At 38.0% G+C, this 21,431-nt stretch overlaps 2 protein-coding genes across 5 annotated transcripts in view; one reads left to right on the forward strand and one right to left on the reverse strand.

Annotated features, from left to right (window-relative positions):
• Positions 1-3,887, forward strand: part of guk1a (guanylate kinase 1a) — an 18,698-nt gene extending 14,811 nt beyond the window's left edge. For all 4 annotated transcript variants that reach the window (XM_081375151.1, XM_081375149.1, XM_081375148.1 and 1 more), the window contains exon 8: positions 2,119-3,887. In XM_081375151.1, the coding sequence (XP_081231277.1) occupies positions 2,119-2,154 (36 nt within the window). In that variant the 3' untranslated portion in view covers positions 2,155-3,887. The remainder of the gene's footprint in view (positions 1-2,118) is intronic.
• ipp (intracisternal A particle-promoted polypeptide) lies at positions 2,876-19,760 on the reverse strand. Its single transcript, XM_081375146.1, has 10 exons — positions 19,590-19,760; positions 16,290-16,665; positions 14,031-14,242; positions 12,912-13,131; positions 11,323-11,478; positions 10,172-10,339; positions 7,360-7,497; positions 6,987-7,109; positions 5,637-5,857; positions 2,876-5,541 (listed from the first exon to the last, which is right to left on the reverse strand). Exons 2-10 carry the CDS (start codon positions 16,624-16,626, stop codon positions 5,317-5,319), a joined length of 1,800 nt encoding a protein of 599 aa, XP_081231272.1. The 5' UTR covers positions 16,627-16,665; positions 19,590-19,760; the 3' UTR covers positions 2,876-5,316.
• Positions 19,761-21,431: the final 1,671 nt, after the last annotated feature.

Consider the following 21,431-nt stretch of genomic DNA (forward strand, 5'->3'; position numbering starts at 1 on the left):
TACTCATTAAGAGAATAGGGACAACCGTTTTACACGACCATTTACAACCCCAACCCGACCATTTTTCCTATTTCCCATTTCCTATATATATATATATATAATATATAATATATATATATATTACACCCCTACTCTTTCGAAAGACATCCTGGGATTTTTAATGACCACAGAGAGTCAGGACCTCGGTTTAACGTCTCATCTGGAGGACGGTGCTCTTTGTCTTTATAGTGTCTCGTCACTACACTTTGGCGTTAGGACCCACACAGACCACAGGTTGAGCCGTACCCCCTGCTGGCCTCACTAACACCTCTTCCAGCAGCAACCTGGTTTTCCCAGGAAGACCCTTAGAGACATTTAAGTTATAACCAATTCTTTAACTTGAATTTTCTTCGGGATTACTAAAGTATTAATCATCATTAACTTTATTTTGGATATCTTTGAAATGCTCTCAATCAGATTTGCTCAAAATCCAATTGAATAATTTAGCAAAAAATATTTATTATTATAGAACATTATTATTATTATTATTATTATTAATAATATATTATATTATATTATTAAATATTTTTTTCCATAGCAGCACCGGGTATATTTGGTACCCGCTGATACCCGCTTTCAAACTCTCACGTTCGTGTTTGTTTCTCTTAGCCTCAAAGGTTTCTATTTACAGTGTGTTTTACAGGCGTAAAAAAAAAAGTCTCATTGCTGCCAATCACAATCATATCTGTTGAGCACATGAACCCAATAGCCAATCAGAGGTGCTAGTCAATAAGTTAGTCAGAATCCACTCAACACCGCTGAAAACGCACAAGGTTTTGTTTTGTTCAACGCGAGTCCTTTCCTTATAACCAACAAAGTGTAAAAAATGTAAATAAGAGATTGATTGATTGTACAATTCTGGATTGTCAACTGTATTTAAATATGCGATTGAATCGGACACTGAAATGATTGACAGTGATAACCAATGGACGAAATGAGTCAATTAAATGCGACAATTGTTTTTAAAGGGGTGATTGATTATGATTTACTTTTCTAACTTTAGTTAGTGTGTAATGTTGATGTTTGAGCATAAACAACATCTGCAAAGTTACAACGCTCAAAGTTCAAAGCAAAGGGAGATGTTTTCTTTTAAATAAATGGCTTTTTAAGGACTATAACAAACGGCTGGTAGTGACATCACCAACCCTAGAATTTGCATAAACCCCACCCCTGGGAAGGAGATGTATAGATTTCAAGACAGAATATGCTAATCAATGCCTAGAAGATAACTACACATCAGCTACATAAATTCATCAACTAACCATTCAGAAATGTTTTGTTGCATTCACATGTTGTCACTTCTTGAGTCTCTCCATCATTGTCTGAATCTGGTTTGAACATAAAAGGCTAAAAGTTTTTGAAATTTTCAGTGCCTGTCTGTGTGAGTGCAAGCTTTTGAAGCCCCGCCCCCTCTGCCGGGAGCAGCAGCTCATTTGCATTTAAAGGAACAGACACAAAACAGTGTGTTTTTGCTCACCCTCAGAAAGTGACAACTTTAACATGCTATATAAAAATATCTGTGGGGTATTTTGAGCTAAAACTTCACATATACACTCTGGGGACATCAAAGACATATTTTACATCTTGTGAAAAGGGCATTATAACCGCTTTAAGTACTTAATTTAACAGTTTTTGCTCTGGTACTGAAATTTGTACTGAGAACCGGTATTGGTACTGATTACTGTGATTTTGGTACCGTGACAACCCTAGTACTTTCTATCTTCTGTTTTTTGTAACTACATCACCTTAAATTAAAGTGTTAACGTGTTCCTGCTGCCGTCTTTGAGGCTGCTCTGATTAGTCCCGTCTATAACGGCCACCCAAACACCAAACCCTAACCACACTGGGACTGGGGGATTCTGGGTTGAGTGACAGTTAAATGAATGGAGAATTTAGACATTTTTGAACATAATTGAATGTATAATAATGGAAATCTAATTCATAGACACCACCCTTATTTAAAATAAGTGTACTGCAAAATCGGCATACCGTTACATTCTTTTACCTCCTATTAAATCATTTAAAAAGTCTCATGTGAAAATGTTTCTCTTCCACTCAAGTCTTCTCTTCCTTTAACAGGAAATCCAAAAGGTCAGAGACACCAACAAATCCTAGAAGAGAACACACTTGCCAACAACAGCGACCTCTCTATTCTCCTCCAACTTATAAAGTTTTCAGATCTGAACATTCCACCCAGGGAAGACTTTATGAAGTTTGGTCAATACTCCAACAAAGCTGGATGTAAAATATATTCATGACTAAAAGGTGCAGATTAATATATTCCATGTTCAGTTTATTTTTTGACCACGTATGTTACTTCATTCCAGGGCTAAAGCTAGAAAACATGTATGATTCAACCAAGAAACACTCTAAAACTCTCAAGGTCTAGTCTTTGAAACAGTTTCTGTTTTTATTTTGTATAATGAAGGAAGATGGATATATCTTGGCTATATTGATTGCTATATCTATTTGGTATTGATGTATCGAACTAGCATGTTCACTAATTTATTGTTTTCTTTTCCTTTTTATGATAACTTGCAGATTTTGTCTTAAATGCTGCTGTGTACACATTGGATAAGCAGCTTTCTGTTTGCTACATTTAAACATTCTAGCTATTATCTGCACATATAGGCAGTGTGTTACACCTGCTTTTATTCATACGATAGCATCTGACATTGCAAAAGTCAAGCAAAGCTTCTTTTCTTAACTAATAACTAATTCTTAAAAAATGTTAATGGTTGCTTCTCATATGCTGGTGTCTTGAATTGCATAATCACGTTTCACAGACACATTACATGCACATTGCTCATATTAAAGTGAGATATTGTCCTTTTTTAACAAAACGTGATCTGTTTATTTGATAAAGTTCAAGGTAATATAGGTGTGGTTTCAGACTTTGTGTAAGGCAGCTCATAAACACAGCCACAGTAGTTTAGGACACGCTTTTAGTCTTATACAGCTGGTCTTTAACATGTTCAGATTGCTCAGCTATTCTCATCTGTTCCTGTCACAACGAAATCATAAGGAAACCAAAGTAAAACATCGTTTTAAAATCTGTAACTACAGAATCATTTTTTTTTCTTGTCGATTTGTTTACACCCTTGTTTATTAGCAGTCGAAACATTTTAAAACTGATTTTTACATGAGTAAATACATTGATAGACATGATAGAAATATTTCTTTCTTTCCCATATGTCAAATATCATGAACTATGTGGTTCCAGTTTACCTGATATAATATTCTAACATAATACATTGACTTTTAAAATGCGTTCTTGTATTTTTTCTGTTCAGCACATACACTGTGACTACAGTTCAGCAGAAGTTTATATTGGTTTCTCCCAAACCTTCAAAGTACTGTGTGTGAATTATTATCCATCGAGTGTGAAAACAATGTAATATAATGTAAATTGCGGTGTACACACATACATGAAGATTATCAAATGGGAAAAAAGGTTTTCTTAAAATGGCACAATTTTAAAGAATCGAAGGAAACCAAATTGCCAGACACCGGCTGTTTATGAAATGTAGAACGATGTTGCGAAACAACTGCTAATAATTTTGTTTTTGCATATACAAATTGACAGATTTTTTAGTTTTTTATGTCTCTAGGGTCTTAGAAAACTGCAGAACCCATTTCAGAGTTTTATTTTATTCCTTGGTGCATCTTAAACATTTTGTTAAAAGAAACCTGTCAAACATTTGTGGTGTACATGAAATCTGAGAATGCATTTAATGTCTCAAATGTATAAACCAAATGTCACTGTTTTCTATTTTATTCTAAATCTTTGTACATGTTACCGTGCAGGTGTAATAAAACTACACTATTACAGTGTGACTGTATGACTGACTAGTTGTCAATAGAAATTTACATTGTGATATATTTGCAACGACAAAAATACAAACCGATCATAAAAAAAAAAAACATTTAAATTCCAATTTACATTGTGCTAATAGTTGTACTTATAGTTAATGAAAGTTAAGGAAGTGAATGGACATTCATTTTGGTCTGATATTACAGTAGGACTGTGTCTGTAGAATCATAATTCATTAACATATTTTGTGAATGTCTGTGATGGCCATTGAGTTAGATATGACAGTCTTACAGGAGTGGAAAACTACTTAGTTTTATTCCAGGATCTTGAATTATTAAAGCTCTCAGCTGAACAAATTCTAGTGCTCAAATTTATTAAAATATTTTTTTTAACAACAGTCAACCAAGCAGGTTTCCACAAGCTTAAGATCGTGAGAAACAAAGGTACAATACAAAAGTGCAAAATGTAACAAATAAAACATTTTGAAATGAGGCAAATGTGAAACTGAACAAAAGAAGCAAGTTGCTGGCTAAAATGCACATCAACAACACTGAGATGATAACACCACAAACAACTTAATGCAATGGACCACGAACGGCATGGGTGAACTGAGAGACCTTTTGATTAATGCTCATGATCTCAAAACTATGGAAGCTCATTTCCGCCACAATGAAAAATAAAGGTAAATGTGACTTTTTATCTCAGAATTCTGACTTTTTTTCCTCACAATTGCGAGTTTACACCTCGCAACTCCGACTTCTCAGAATTGCATGATATAAAGTCACAACTGTGCGTTATAAAGACAGAATTGCGTAATATAAAGTTGCAATTGGGAGAAATAAACTCGAAATTCTGACTTTCTTCTCAGAATTGAGAACGCAATTGGGAGATATAAAGTCACAATTGCGTGTTTTAGAGTCAGAATTGTGAGATATAAACTCCATTAAGTCTTTTTTTTTCTTAGAATTGGTCTTTATAACTCGCAACTGCGAGTTTATGTCTCACAATTCTGAGAAAAGATGTCAGAATTAATAAACAGAGGAAATAAACTTGAAATTCTAACACGCAATTGTGAGATATAAAGTCACAATTGCAAGAAAAAGTCAGAATCGCAATTCTGATTTTATAACATGCAATTCTAACTTTATATCTCACAGTTCTGAGAAATAAAGTCAGAATTGTGAGATGTAAACTCACAATTGTGAGATAAAAAGTCTGCAATTATCTTTTAAAATGTTTTATTCTGTGGAGGAAACAGTCTTCCATACAAAACACAAGCGATGTAAAAAAAAAAAAAGATACACCTTGATGCTTCACTCCCAAACATGCCTTCTCAAGTTCACAGGTTAACATATGAGATCTATCCCAGGTGTCCTTCTTAACTCGTTTAAAAAGAATAATAAATTAGACACTGTAAAATCAGTTAGAAGAGTGGAGTTGAGTGATATTGCTGGTTGTGAACATCAGAGCACGGCTACGCCTCCATCACAGCGGCTTGTGATCATGTTACCGATCTCGGTCCATGTGTCCAGGTGCGGGTCATAGATTTCCACCGAGTCTACAGTAACCGGTGCTGAAAAGTCCCGGCTAGTGGTCCGACCACCCACCGCATATAACAACCCATTAACAGCCGCCACTGTTACCCCAGCGCGCGGGACGGCCATCGGCGCCACCTCCACCCATTTCTCCTATAAGAACAGAGCCATACACAGCATTAAAAGGAAAGCATTTGCATAAAGGGTCGACTTGATATAATGTAAGCCAGACTTCATGGAATCCTAACCTCCTCTAGGCAATACTTTTCCACAGTGTCCAGTGATCCCAGTGCCTCGTTCCAGCCTCCTACAGCGTAGATGCAGTTATTGAGGCTCGCTACGCCCACGTACGCCCGTCGGGTCACCATGACAGGCAGGGCGCTCCAGCGGCGAGAGATTGGGTCGTACACCTCAGCCGAGCGCAGCTCCGTTCCCTCATCACTGATGCCACCGATCACATAGATGAAGCCTGGAACATTCACACACCACACTAGAAGACTAGAGCCTGCATATACGTTTTCCCCATACTCCCACAGTGCATTTTAGCACTTCTTGGATGCATCGTCCAGAAGTCAATGGAGTTTCGGTTAAATGCCTGAAATAAGGTCTGCGGTGAACACAAGCTCGAGATAGGTTCAGGTTTCCCTGCAATATTGAGTTTATATCTCGCAAATCTGACTTTATAACTCGCAATTGCGACTTTACAGTATATCACGCAATTCTGAGATAAAAATTGCGATGTAAATTGCATTTATGAGATAAAAAGTCAGAATTGTGAGATAAAAAGTCACAATTACCTTTCTTATTTTTTTATTCTGTGGTGGAAACAAGCTACTAGACTTTATAGTTATGTCCAGTTTGTGAATGTATCATTCTTTTCTATTCGTTCTTTTAGTGGACTTTTTCATTTTAAACAGTCAAGTCAAGTATATTTGTATAGCGCTTTTCACAATACAGATTGTATCAAAGCAGCTTCACAGTATTAAATTAAAATAATACAACAAGGTTTGTTTCTAGTGAAATTTATTGATTGATAAAATTAAATTAAATATTCCCAAAATATCCCCAACTGAGCAAGCCAAAGGCAACAGTGGCAAGGAACCGAAAAAACTCCAGTTTGCAGGTTGAGTACAAATGTATGTCACAATTCACATTTTTTTCCATCATCATTTGACATTTCTCCCCTCAAACTCTGAAACTACTGGTCATACAATGTGCAGTGTTTCTGTGACGGACCAAGGCACATGAAAATGAGGCACGTGTTTGGGTTTCTGTTGTTGAGTGTCTAGCCGTAATATTCTAACACTGCATCGTTTCGCACAGTACAATTTTGGCTAAAAAGTTGTGCTAACCCTGCTGTGGAGAACAGAGAGTGAAACGCCTTTATGATGAAAGAAGACATATACAGTAGAAGTGAAGAATCATGCACAATTAAGCCAGGTAAATGTATTCCCATTTTATTTGATGTTGATTTTAATGCTACACTATTTAAAATAAATGGGTTTATGAAACAAAGTGGATGTTCAAGTCAAATATATTAAACCTTTAAAAGTCATTTATTGGTCATCACTATGGTTCAGTTATCCATGAGGACGTACCTTGCAGCTCACAGCAGCCAAAATAATATCGAGGAACAGCCAAGCTCCCAATAATCTCCCATTTGTTTTCTGATGGGTCATATCGTTCCATGGTCTTCCCAATTTCCGAGCCAATCCAGCCTCCTGAAACAATAAACAATTACATGTATGCATTTGGCAGACACTTTTATCCAAAGCCACTTATATTGCCCGCAATGTGTACATTTCATCAGTTCATGCATTGCTAGGGAACCCCTGAGCTTGGCGTTGCCAGAGCTATGCTGAACTACAGGAATCTTCATGCAATCAATCACATGATGTTATAGTGAAACCCAACAAAACCCTGAAGAGAGCAGCAGACTCGCCCTGCCAGAAAGCGTATGAATTTGCATACCGAGTGCATAAAGAGCTCCATGACAGGAACAGACTCCAACCCCACAGCGTGGATAGGTCAGAGACGCCACTGCCGCCCACTGCTTGGTCACTGGGTCGTACCGCTCCGTGCAGTCGAAGATCATCGAGTCTTTTTCTCCTGTGCAATACAAGATGGCTGTATGTTTACCATTGTCTCCTAAAATTATATTCTAAATACAATTTTAGTTCATTGCTATGTGGTTATGGTAGCTTTATGTGATGGCTTAATAGCCAAACAGCATACACCCATATTCTGGTCTCTAGACTCAGATCTCAGTTTCAGTGTGAAGGCATATAATTATGCATATAAAGTTCTAATAATCATTCTAATTCTATGAGAATATTGAAGTCCACACCACATTTATGACGATAACAACAGGAAGGAATGATATCATTGGAATCACTTTCAAAACAAATATTTTTTTCCCACCTGATAAACGATAAAATCACTGACAGCCAATCAGAATCCACCTTACTTAAAGGAGAACTCGGCAACTCTAGCGAACTCTAGTCACTTCGTTGATTTTCCCTTTTGTTGTCACGTTTTCACCACGAGCTCCCCCTACAGCTGTGGTGGGGCGTATATTTCACAACACGGTCGTAAAAAACTCACTTGCGGCGGCCTCCTCCCCCTCTCTACCGCTGCTCATGTGCGTTTGTTTTGATCGGAGCAAGCCAACTGAATCGTGTGGAGCTTTGTCTACCGAGGTGGGTAATCTGGTAATACATCATACATGCGTGTGTGTTTATGTCGAATTGCCGTAAAGCAATTCGTGCTTCGCGCTCGTTCTCGTTCTCATTCTCGCTTCTCACGAGACTTCCTATTTCTATCTTGCCGGGACGGTAGTCCCCAAGTTGCAAGGTTGGTTTTCCGCCTGGGAACGCTGGGGGGAGCGGGGAAAGTCACCAATATCACCAGAACAGGTTGTTTAACCATCCAAATGATTTCTAGACCGTTTTATTAAGTTAAAAAAGTTACCAAGTTCTCCTTTAAAAGAGCTTGAGCATTTTAAATGACAGACAACATACAGTAAGTGCAGCACATGCTTATAATATACAGAATGTTATATAGTTATTGTTTTTGGTGTGAACGGGCCTTAAGTTTTTTTATTTGTTTTCTCAAGTACAAGTAGGTAGTAGTAATATTGAAGTTTTAGTAGAGATACTAATGCTTGCTTTTAAAGTCCCCCTGTGGTGAAAATCAAGTTTTTAATGTTGTTTATATGTCTATGTGGTGTTTTTAATATGCTTTAAGACAAACCATGTGTAAATTCATAAGTCATCAACACCATTGCTGAGTATTTTCTCCTTAAAACTGCAGTGAACCAAAGACAGTCTCAAAAAAGCGGTATTTGACGTGATTTAAAAAAAAACTTTAAATATGTCAATTTGGTGATCAAAGATGAGTTTTAAGTGATAGAATTATTGACTACAGGGGGACTTTAAAATTATACACACTATATGGACAAAAGTATTGGGGCACAGGAGTTTCAATCAGACCCATTGCCACAGCTGTATAAGATCAAGCACCTAGGCACGCTGACTGCATTTACAAACGTTTATGAAAAAAATGGGTCTTTCTGAAGAGCTCTGTGAATTCAAGTGTGGTACTGTGATAGGATGCCACCTTTGCAATAAGTCAGTTAGTGAAATTTCATCCCTGCTAGGTATTCCACGGTCAACTGAAAGTGGTATCATTGGAAAGTGGAAGCGTTTAGAAACAGCAGCTACGAAGTGGAAGACTATGTAAAGTGCTGAGGCGAATGGTACGTTAAAGTCACCAACTCGGGATGCTGATTCCATAGCCAAAGCGTTCCAAACTTCTACTGGCATTAATAACAGAAAATATCAAAAACTGTGCTGAGGGATTTTCTTGGAATGGGTTTCCATGGCTGAGCAGCTGCGTGCAAGCCTCACATCACCGAGTACAATGCCAAGTGTCAGAAGGAGTGGTGTAAATTACACCGCCACTGGACTCTGGAGCAGTGGAAACCCGTTCTGTGGAGTGACGAATCATGCAGTCTGATGATGGGCGAGTCTGGGTTTGGCGGATGCCAGAGGAACGTTACCTGCCTGACTGCACTGAGCCAACTGTTAAAGTTTGGTGGAGGGGCGATTATGGTGTGCGGTTGTTTTTCAGGGGTTGGGCTTGGCCCCTTAGTTCCAGTGAAAGGAAATCTTAATGCTTCAGCATACCAAGACATTTTGGAAAGCGCTATGCTTCCAGCTTTGTGGGAATGGTTTGGGGAAGGCCGTTTTCTATTCCAGCATGACTGTGTCCCAGTGCCCAAAGCAAGGTCCATAAAGACTTGGTTGGATGAGTTTGGGTTGGAAGAACTTGACAGGGCCACCCAGACCTCAAACCCATGGAGCACCTTTGGGAGGAACTAGAACGGGATTGTGAGCCAGGCCTTCTCGTCCTACATCAGTGCCAGACCTCACTAATGCTCAATACTGGATGAATGGGCAAAATCTTGTGGAAAGCCTTTCTAGAAGAGTGGAAGCTGTTATAGTTGCATAAGACCAACTCCATATTAATCTCCATATTACTGTCATGTCACTTATGTTTTTCAGTATTTAGAATGCAATGTCATTACAGTCCCAGTTGGTTATAATGGTCAGGTGTCCCAATACTTTTGTCCATTTAGTGTATTTCATAGGGGGTGCAGCCAAGAAGTTTTTTTGCATGGGCCCTAATATTGATGAGGCAACACAATAGAACAAACACAAAAAATAAACCCACACAAGACATTTTTGCATGAGGCAACAAAATAGAATAAACCCACACTTACCCCCTACTACATATATCATGCCTTCCAGGACCGCCACGCCGAGTCCACTGCGGGCCTGATGCAGGGAAGACACGGTGGTCCAGTACTGACTGAACGAATCGAAGCGTTCAACACAGCTCAAAGCCCGACTGTCACTCCATCGGCCGCCCTGCAGGCGCGTGTATCCACCTATAGACAGGAGGAGGAAGAAGTTGAATTGGATGAACATGACTAAAGGCTGGAATGCACTACATGACTTTTGTCCAGATTTACAGTCTGGAAGAGTCAACAATAGTTAGCTGTCAGTGTCCTGGTAGCAGGACATTTGGCATTCTTTTTTCCCAGCACTTATTTTAGTAAGCAACAAAAATTTGTTAGCATTTGGACCCTTAAAAATTCCTCGCGTGAAAACCAGGTTAAAACTGGACCTTGCATTGTCATGAAGATAGTACTTTCTTCGTTCGATTTTTGAGACATAAGTGTTCATTGAATCGATTGTAAAATCGAAAATTGAAAAATAAAACGCCATATATGGGCAAATCCACGGACAACTAACAGGCATTAGGACGAACGTAAAGAGGGCGCGCCGAGCCTGACGCGCACAAGTCAGCAATATTTGATTTATGATTTATTGGCGTGAAGTTTCGCGCACAATGACTAGTGCAACATTCTCGAAAAGCAATAAGCATAGTGGACTGCCATAGCACGCAGCATATGAAAAACATTACCTCATTCTTCAACATGGCTGTGTTTACGATTAGAAATGCCAAACAAATTTCGCCTATGTAGGCGATAGACCGTTGCCCGAATCTGTATCTGAATGCATGAGACTGTCTGAATACCGGGAAAATTCACAGTTTTGTAGTAAAAAGTGACACATTATGCAGAAGGATCATTGCTGTTATGCGTGTTTGTCAGAGCCTGCAGTTGCAAATGACGCGCGTTCGCTGCGGGCATAACATGACGAGCTGGACGCGCTCCGAGAAAAGACCGTTAAAATCGATTCCCTATTTTCGTTTTCGAAACTTGCGTTGGTTGGTCCGATCGATTGTGCAATCGATTTTCGAACGTAAAGTGACAGCCCTACTCAATAGACAGTTAACAGGTTAAGATCTTTTTCGATTTGAAAACTCGAATATCCCAGCTGCACACTGGCAGAAGAGTTTACGTACCAATGGCGTAGAGGTACTTGCGGGCTTTTCTCCTGGGCCGGGTCTTGGCCGTTTGCAGAAGGCTGAAATGTTTGCTCTCTTTAGGGGACTTGTTGACTTCAGTGTACTCTCTCAGAAGGGTTTGCAATGCAACCCGCAAACTGAAGTCAGAAATACCTGTGTGGGAAAGTCTCATCACCAATGTGTACACAAAAACAAACATCATAAAACAAATAATTCCAGCTCTATTTTTTTGTAAAATAAACAAGATACGCACACCTGCACATTCATTCAATTCTGTATCGATAATGAACTTCACTTTATTTATTGCACTGCATTATTTTATTTCTGTTTATACAACAGTTATTTCTGGTTCTCGAATATGAATGGCCGAGAGCCTTTTCCAACTGTGCGATATCCCCCAGTATCAGCACTCTGACCGTTTCACCGTTTGTATCACTCTGCTTGCGGCGGCTGTCATGGCGGTCGAGCAAATCCACCATATTTTTATTTTACAAATACTACTGTTGTTGTGTCACGGAATGTAGTTTTGAGAGTTTTTTTAGGTGAGAATGTGGTTATTTAGACCTCAAATATGTGACTCATATATAAACATAATGCCTATTTTAAAATTTATTTTAGAGTTAAACATGACGTATAATACATTTTGGGTTTATTTGGGTTTACGGGCAATCTTTGGTCTTATTAATCTATTACAATCGCTAGAGCGCCTCTTGAGATCAGGGGAGTGAGGTTTACACGCACAGCTCTTACTGGCCTACTCTAATTGTTTTGAAAAAATGTATTATGCATAATTTTTTTGCTTTAAATCCTCTTAAAATGTCTGTGTAACACATTTTGAAATACCATCGCATGTGAATATATATTTTAACATATTTTGTTTGCTTTTATTATTTGACAGAATATTTTCTTCAGGTTATTATTAATAATAAATGTTTTTTTTTTAATTATTATTATTTGTGTTTACATGTATTTCCGCTGCCATTGTTTTTTTTTTTTTTAAACAATACACCTCTCAAATCTGTAACAGTGACTTGACTACGGTTACCGTAGCTATACTTTGTCAGAAAAGTATAGAAATTTAGTTCCACAATTTTTTCTCAGAATTGCGTGATATAAAATCGCAATTTGGTGTTATAAAGTCAGAATTGTGAGAGATCTTTTTTTCCTCAGAATTGGACTTTATAAATCATAATTGCAAGTTTATATATCACAATTCTGAGAAAAGAAGTCAGAATTGTGAGAAATCGCAATTATTTTTTACTCTTTTTTTTTCAGTGGCGGAAACAAGCAAAGACATCTCTCATATGTTTAAATTGATATGTCTTTCTGTAAATTATAACCTTTGCCTATGTCAGACAATGTGAAAGTTTCTTCCTATTATATCTAATAAGAAACCTATGGAAGCTTGTTTCTGCCACAGAATAAAAAAACATTTTCAAATGGTAATTGCGAATTTTTATCTCACTGTTTATAAACTCGCAATTGTGAGAGAAAAAGTCAGAATTGTGAGATAAAAAGTGAGATAAAAATTCTGAGTTTCATTCATTAGTGTCGCACTCATCTGAACGCCAGTCTCTCTAGCTCACCCTCGATGTACTTGTAGAGTCTCTGTGGGGACAGCAGAGCGAAGCGCACAGGCTCCAGAACCTCCACCACGTGCTTCTTCCGGTGGGGCACGTTGTGGTGCAGCCAGTCCATGGCAGCCGTGAACACTTGATACTCATCTTCAATCCTCAGCTCCTCACTGCGGAGCAACTTCACCAGCTGGTCTTTAGACAAGCTGGAGAACTCTTCTGAGGAGCGAACCTGACACCACACACATGACCGAGGACATGAGGTTTTGATTGGTTCTCAAAACAGTCATGGAAGCTGGTATTTGGAGAACAACAGTGGCAAGTACTTACAGTAGTAAGTCATTTAACTGGGTGACTTTCTATACGTTAAAAACCCTCCCATGCTGTTGGGGACAGTTTGACCTGCATTCAGTTTTCCAACTGCTTGAAACACTGGTAATTTTGAGACATTTTCACATTTAGGGGCATGAATGTGCATGCAAATCTTTAACACATAGATGTGTTTTGGAAAGGCTGAATAAATGTTGGCAACATCAATTGTTTTAGGGGTCAAATTGGTCCACCATTAGTTGACTACTCCGTTCAATTAGCCAAAAATCAACACTTTGAATATAGTAAGCCTAACAGAAAAAAGGGGAAAAGATAATCTTTCATGTAGCATGTAAAAAATAAAAAATATGCATGAGAAATAATGAATTTACACTCAAAATTTAAGTCTCATATTGTGATTCATTCAAGGAGAATTCTTTTTTTTTTTTTTGAGTTTCACAGTCAAAAAAATCGGTGAAAGACATAGTGACGCAAAGTTTTTGGTCGTTCATTTTGTTCGATTCACCTATACTGCATGTTTTTGGATTGCGGGCGAAACGAGCACCCAGAGGACACCCACGCAGACTCGGGGCAACATGCAAACTCCACACAGGCCTCCTGGCTCAGACCTCCATGCTGTGAGGCGACAGTGATACCCACTGAGTCCTTACAATACTCATCCAGAACCAACTCTACCATTACAAAAACCCCTCTCTTTTCAGTCTCAGGTTTAAACCTTTGAATCAGGGTGAAAAGAAACAAAGAAGAAAGAACACAATGCTGAGAATATTTAAAACAGAAAACTCGAGTCAATAAACCCACCTCTAGAAAGTGGCAGTGGATGTAGTCTTCAGTAAACTTTAACAGCTCCATACAGGCGATCTGCTCCAAAAAGCGATAGATCCCCACACAGTTGGACGGGTCCATGTGAGCCCGGAGGAATTCTCCACAGATATCCACCACCTCACTCAACTGCAGCATGTCTGCAGCCACCATCAGCTCCTGCACGGTGTCCACCGTCACGTCAATAGAGCCTGTCAGGAGCAGGAGAAGGACCTCTTCAAATATGTCTAGCATTCATATACTTGGAAAAGACTATTACACACTATATAACAGAAAAGTTTTTATCCAAAGAAACTTTCAGTGTACTTTTTACAGGTCCAGTCCCCATGAACATAAAACTTATGTAAGGTTTTGAAATGTATTTTTACTAAAAAACTCTAAAACTGATGAACTTTTCAATGATTATAATAGACTGTTCTTCAAAGACAGCGGGTATAATGAAGCATTCAATTGCCTGCTATTAAAAAAACGATGTGTAGTCCTTTGGAATGTCCGCTTGGGTGTAAATGATCTGGTTCCAGTGATTATTGGATGTAGAAAATGTGTCTTTCTCATGTAGTTTGTTTGGAATGCATTGATCCCATTCGTTGTGCCATTTGTTGATTATGTACGACAGGATTCCTCATATCTGGCACCCGGAGGGCCACTGCCAACCCTAATCAAAGACACCCGAGCAAGATAATCAAGGTCATCATATTACAGGCCGCTGAGATTGATCAGGGTTTGAGGGCTTCGAGGATTTAAGGAACCCTGATGAACGAGATTATTGCAAATGATGTGTCCCAAATGACGCACTCTACACTATGCACTAACAACCGTGTAGTGTATGAACTTTATATGTTTATTTTGTCTGTCAACATCGGAGTCTGATAGCCCCTCCCCCTGTCCAGCGTCCCACGCTTCATTTTTTTCGGTTGAATAAGTGCATCATCCGGGTCATTTTTGAGGGCCACCAGAGCAAAACTTTATTTTTACAAGTGAAAACATCCCCAAATGGAAGTGTTTTTGTCAGGTTTAGCTCAATTCAGGATGCAAATCTCTCCCTGTATAGTTAAAGGAGCTGTATGTAAGAAATGTATTTCAATTAATCATAAAATGGCCCTGATATGTCACTAGACATTAAGAAATCATGTTCATTTCAAATACTTATATCACTGACAACAGCAGTCCGGCCAGGATATTGTCATTTTAAAAGTGAAGTTGCAGCCCTCAACTGATGTTGATGTTGTCATGTTGTGTTTTGGCCTGATGCCCCACCCTCCACCTATCTACCAATCACGAAGTCAGTTGTGTTTCGGCATCCGGGTTGCCAGATCTGCTCTAGATACCACAGCTGCAGCTACAAACGTGTCAGCCTACGTTCCTGCTGGATCCTGCAGCCTATCTGGCAACCTCGAGTCAGGGGGAGGGGGAGGGGATACACCGCTCTACAGTAATTTGAAAGTGATTGCAGTACCAGTTTTGGCCACAATCTTACATACAGTTCCTTTAAGTAGACACAAACACACACATACTAGTCCACTTAGGCTAAACTCTTTACTACTTGACAGTGTCAAAGAAGTGACTGGATGACGATCTTGTACCTTCCCCTGTTATAAATATCATTTTAAAGGGACACTGCACATTAAATAAAGGTTATGGTTAGGGGTAAAGTTAACAGTGTAACTATAAATGTTAATTAAATGCAATTACAAAGCGCTCACATGTCTGCTCATAATAAGTATATATTAACTGGTTAAATACATAGTAGTTAAGGCCACCTTATATAAAGCATGACCAAAAAATTAAAAAGGCTTAACCCTCAGAAATGAACTAATTTTTGTATTATTCCAATGAAAGGAATGTAAAATATTTGATAATGTTTTTTATTTAATATTTTGTATGTTTCGGGGATTTTATGGTACTACATTATATTTACGCAGTAGTTATAATCCATTTATTCACGTTTTGAGCATAGACCTGAAAGTTACATTTCCAACTTAAACTGTCATAAATCTGGAATGCTTTAAAGCACAGACTTAAGTTTGATCTCTTTTTAAAGACGACATTTGGCAAATTGTTGCTGAAGGGAAAACGGTTTAAAGCAGTGAACACTCAAGATTTCACTAGATGAAATTTGTCTCCCATTCGTTTCCAATGCGGTCATTTTTGACCGTGAGGAGCACAAGTGTGAGATTGGTAATATTAATAGTGGTAATGGTCATTAGCAAACATACAACAAATATGATTCTAACATACCAGTGTAAATAAATCCCAGGAGAATTTCAAAGACGTCAGCCTCCACTCCAACAATGCGAACCTCCTCCTCGCGGGCTTCGCTCATGCCTCCAGAGAACAGAGCAGTGAAATACGGGCCGCTGGCAGCCAGCACCAGCTTGTGGACCCCAAACACCCGTCCGCCCACCAGCAGCCGCACGTCGCAGAAGTCAGAAAGCAGACGCATCTTGTTCATCTGGGCTAGCAGGAGACCAGCGTGTCTGTCTGAGGAGTAAATCCCACGATCACTCGCCGCCACGGTTTCATCTCCAGCCACAGAACGGCGAGTAGATGGAAGAGATGGACCAGCGGAGGACATGATGATGATTCCAGCTGGGCACCACAACAATGCTTTTACCTAAAGCACACAAACAGAGACTTTTAATAATGCTGTAGCTGACTTTCTCATCCGAAACCCCTCACAGTATCCTTAGTACAGAGTCATTTAAAGACACAATTGAACAGAAAATGCCTGAGTTGATTTACTTTGTATATTGTATTTGATCACGTTTTATAATTTTTTTTTTTTTTTTTTTATGAGCCATGCTGGAGAAAAAAATTCAAACCTAAAATGGAGTGTAAACAACCATATAATCAACTGATTAAACAGACTGATGTCAATACTCAATGAAAAGATTGAATTTAGGGCTCTTACTTACATAGAAACTTTCATCATTCACACATCAGTTCGTTCTCTTGTGTTGTGCAGCACGTCTGAGCTTCATCAAGAACCAATGAGGTTCGTTATCTTGTGTCAAGCAGGTTTAGTTGAGCTTCTGTTTATGTCCACTGATCATTGTTTAAATGTGATTAAAAGCCTAAATGAAATCTGTTCATCATATATAAAGCAATTAAGTGTCTTCGTAAAATTTGAACTAAACCTACCAATTCATATGGATCAGTTTTATGATCTCTTTATGAACGTTTTTAAGCATCAAAGTAATAGTTGCGTAGCTGTCAATGCAGGGACAGAAAGCTCTCAGATTTCATCAAAAAGATCTTCATTTGTGTTCCGAAGGTGAAAGAAACGACATGATGGAGAGTAATTTCTGGGAGAATTATCCCTTTAACAAAATAAAACGGATCATTACAATTGTGTTATTTTTAGGGCTGAAGTGGCTGTAGCCCCTATTGTAATTGTTAGTTTTCTTCATCTTTATTATTATTTCTTCCCTTATGAACGGAACATAGAAAATTATGAAAATTGGTACACTTATTGCGATGATAATGATTAGTAACTTCATGAGTAGACCAACTTCAGGTCTACAGCACTACTACCAGTTCAAAAATATACTTTTCAAAAGGTTATAACTTTGGAAGAAAAAATGTATTTAGTTCACCTGATTAATCTCTTCATGCTGATGTGATCACATTCAATAGCTAACATTAAGACTCCACCCATTACAGTGGTGGCCATTTTGAAAAGTACAGTTTTTCACTTTTTTTACTTCTCCACCAACAAATTTTGTCGAATTTTGTCAAAAATCTGATCAGATGATCTTTGAACCGAGCTGCACAAAAATGACTGAACAGATTTTTAATATTTATCTTTGTTCAAAAATGATGATGTTGTGAACTAAACGATGTTGACCCAAAATTTAATCAGAGGCTGTATCTCTGCAAAACTTTGATCAATCGAATCGAAAATGCCCGCCTTGCCGAATATTCAGGTAAATACAGCCAGTTGTAGAACGTAAATAGTTGAGAGAGAACGCATGTTGTGTAATAGTAAATCTGTGAATCTGTGCATAAACTCTTAAAGCGACAGCAGCCTAATAAACCTGCTGCTGTCTGTCATGTTAATCAAAGAACAGAACAGAAAAGCATTCGCTGCTCTTTGTAACTTTAATTGAAAGCATTAATCTGTATTTAATTTATGCAATGGAAACTATCCAGTGTTAGTTTACATTTGAGTAATTTATTGAAATTTCTGTAGTATTTCTTACCTGAATACTACTGTTAGACCCAACTGAAAATGTTTATTTTGGGTTTATTTCATGTTTATTTCATTTATCTCTTTATTCTATTGTATTTATTTGTGCTACCGTATGCAATTTGTTTATCTGTTCTTATTTATTGCTGTTTACTTGAACAACAATACTAGTTCAAAGATTCAAATAAAGCCTCCCTATGCTGTGTGTAAGCTATTACAACAAAATTACAGTGGTGAAATTATTACGGTGGTGAAATTATTACGATGTATGGCTTGTTTCCCCCGTGAAGATTGTGGGTTCGATTCCTGCGTGGTGAAACTTTATAAAAGAGTGTATTGTTATGTCATGTCAATTCCTTTGTTATCTGGGTAAGCATTGTACTAATCTTTCTTCCTCTTGGATTAACAGATTAATGTGGGGTTTTTGTTTTTCAATTCTGTGATCACTGTAATATTCATTTTAAATTCATTCTCACCTGAACTACTGAAGCTCGGTAGAAAGGTGAATATGTGTCTCCCAAGTGGAGCGTGGTAGTAAGTAACATTCACCTGATCTGAAAACTGTGGGTTTGATTCCTGCGTGGTGCATGTATTGTTGTCTTTTCAACTCCTCTGTAATCCAGATAAGCATTGTACTCATATTTTTCCTTCTTGGATTAGAAATGCTTTTTTATTTGTTCATTTTTATGTTTTTGTGAGAGTTCTTTCCAACAGACTTTATGATTTTGAGATCCATCTTTTCATAATGTGGACAATTGAGGGACTCAATCACAACTATTACAATAGGGTAAACACATTCCCTGGTGCTCAAGAAGGCAAGACAGTGCATTAATACATTAAGGGGGCATATTCTGCAAGGATGTACTGTAATTAACATCATCAAAAAAAAAAAAAATTGAGGTGGACATTTTGTGGTGTTCTATGGCTAAATAAAAGGCTCATTTGATGGGTGTAACCGAATAAACCCCAACCTGTTGTAGTTTAGTTTGGGCTGAGCTGTGTTGTGATGTGTTTTAACTGTGTGAACTGATCACAGGAACAACCTGTCGAACCTGCAACCTTTCAGGTGCTCAGACCAGATGTTTAACAAATGAGCCACACCTCCTCCGTGAAATCATGAAAGCTAGCATCACCCTGGCCTCCGGTGTGGACTGAAATGTCCATGTTCCTGTGATAGGTTTACAGCAGCTTGACATCTAAAATACAGCCCAGCCCAAATCCACAACAAACATCAACATTAGATGCTCAAACTGCAACACATCCGAAAAGCAAAAGCTCAGTTCAACGGGTAGAACAGTTAAGAGTGCAGGGCGATTTTCTCTAATCAATGGACGTATAAGCCTACTTACATTTTAATTTCGTTATTTTCTCCACTTGGTTTATCCATATGATCATAGACCGACTTCCGCATGGGCATCGAGTTTTCCTGCATCGGCATTTCAGTCTGTCAAACCGATCCGAAACATCCAAATATGTTCAGGAATTTTTAAAGACTTCTGGACTGTGTGCCAGGATTTCACGATTATTATTATTATTATTTGGCTTTTTATAGGTATTCGTTTAATTTTTATTTTATTTATTTATTTATTTTCAGCCGTTTGAACAGTCCTGTTGGTGGCGGTAATGCGCCGAATGGCGTTCAATCTTGAAGTAATCTGTCAGACCGAAGTAATCGATACACGACCATGAACTTAAAATACTGTAACGTTCTTTTCTATTACAGAAAAATATACAAAATTTGCACAAACATAATACAACTCGCAACAAATGTATAAGGGAAAACAATTTATGCCAGGAGTAAAAAATTACAATAAGTTAAAGTGACGCAATGTTTCGTAGCTTTTTTGCTTTTTGTTTTTATTATTATCTAAAGTAGTGCCATATTGTTTAATTTCTTTTATAAAATGTTCACAATTTGGCTTAGCTTTTGCCCAACTCTGTGTACAACTCTGTGTACAATTTTATATAAAGAAAACTGCTTTGTTATTGACCATACTTTTTTCCACTGAATAATTTCATATTTAGATGACCAAAACACTATTGAACATGGCAAATCTTTAATCTTTAATACATTTTTAATATATCTGTTACTGCATTTATCTTTTGCTACTGTAACGTTCAATTCTTCCTCATACCGCTATAGTTGATTTCAATGTCAAATTAAATATCTGGGTGACACAGAAAGGACAAGATAAGATTATACATAAACCTCCAACATTTCCCACCTCGTGCATTAAAGACCTTTTATTTTTTAAGCTAGACAGTACCCTGCCATATAATACACCTCAAAAATACCAAACCAACTACCAGAGCCATAGAGAGAATTCTCTCTATGGCTCTGCCAACTACTATCTTCTGCACCACTGTTAGGCGTGGAGTCTAAATTATTATGGGCGTAGAACAGATCTTGTCATGGGGTTGAGTTCAGACTGAGGATCTGTTTTTTTTTAATTAAATATGTTTTCATATTGGAAACAGCTAGAGTAAAGAACTATGTTTTGCTCAAAGAAAAAGCAAGAATAACTGACCAGATATATACAGGAGAATTTATGGGTATTTTGTTATCAGTACACAAGTTTTTTTTTTTTTTTTTTTAATCTGCTGTCAGGAGATGGCAGTAATGCACTGAAAATGCAATCCGACATTAAACAGAGGAAGAAACATGCAGGGAATATGCAAAATGCACATTTCAAGGTATTTAGGGAAACTGATGACTCCCCAAATAATATCTTCGGAGCCTTTTGGACTGAGCTATTAGAAATAGGAATTAACCTTTAAAGGTGCAGTCTGTAAGATTGACTAGTGGTGGAAATAGGTACTGCAGTCCAATTCAAGATATCGGTGATCGTGGTTTCTCCCGCCTCCTCCTCCTCAGACTCGACGCTCACGGGTTGCCAGTTTGAGCACACGCAACAGGAACGAGCGCAATGGACAATGAAAATTGGCAGATTGACAACAGTATCACAGACCAAAACAATATAACATTCCAGCCTGGAAACGAACATTTAAAGTAAAATAACTGGCTGTAGAAGTGTTTTTCAGAGAAACGAGTAGTAAATAACTTTATAATATCAGTTATCAATATCATAAACTTAATAATGACATATGTCTGTTTTTCATTCAGTTGTCAATTGGGAAACAGTGCATGTGAACTTCAATAATGCTTCAATATTGAGCATGTTTCCTCAATA

The sequence above is a fragment of the Scardinius erythrophthalmus genome, assembly GCF_964197995.2.
Source record: "Scardinius erythrophthalmus genome assembly, chromosome: 9".
Taxonomy (NCBI): Eukaryota; Metazoa; Chordata; class Actinopteri; order Cypriniformes; family Leuciscidae; genus Scardinius; species Scardinius erythrophthalmus.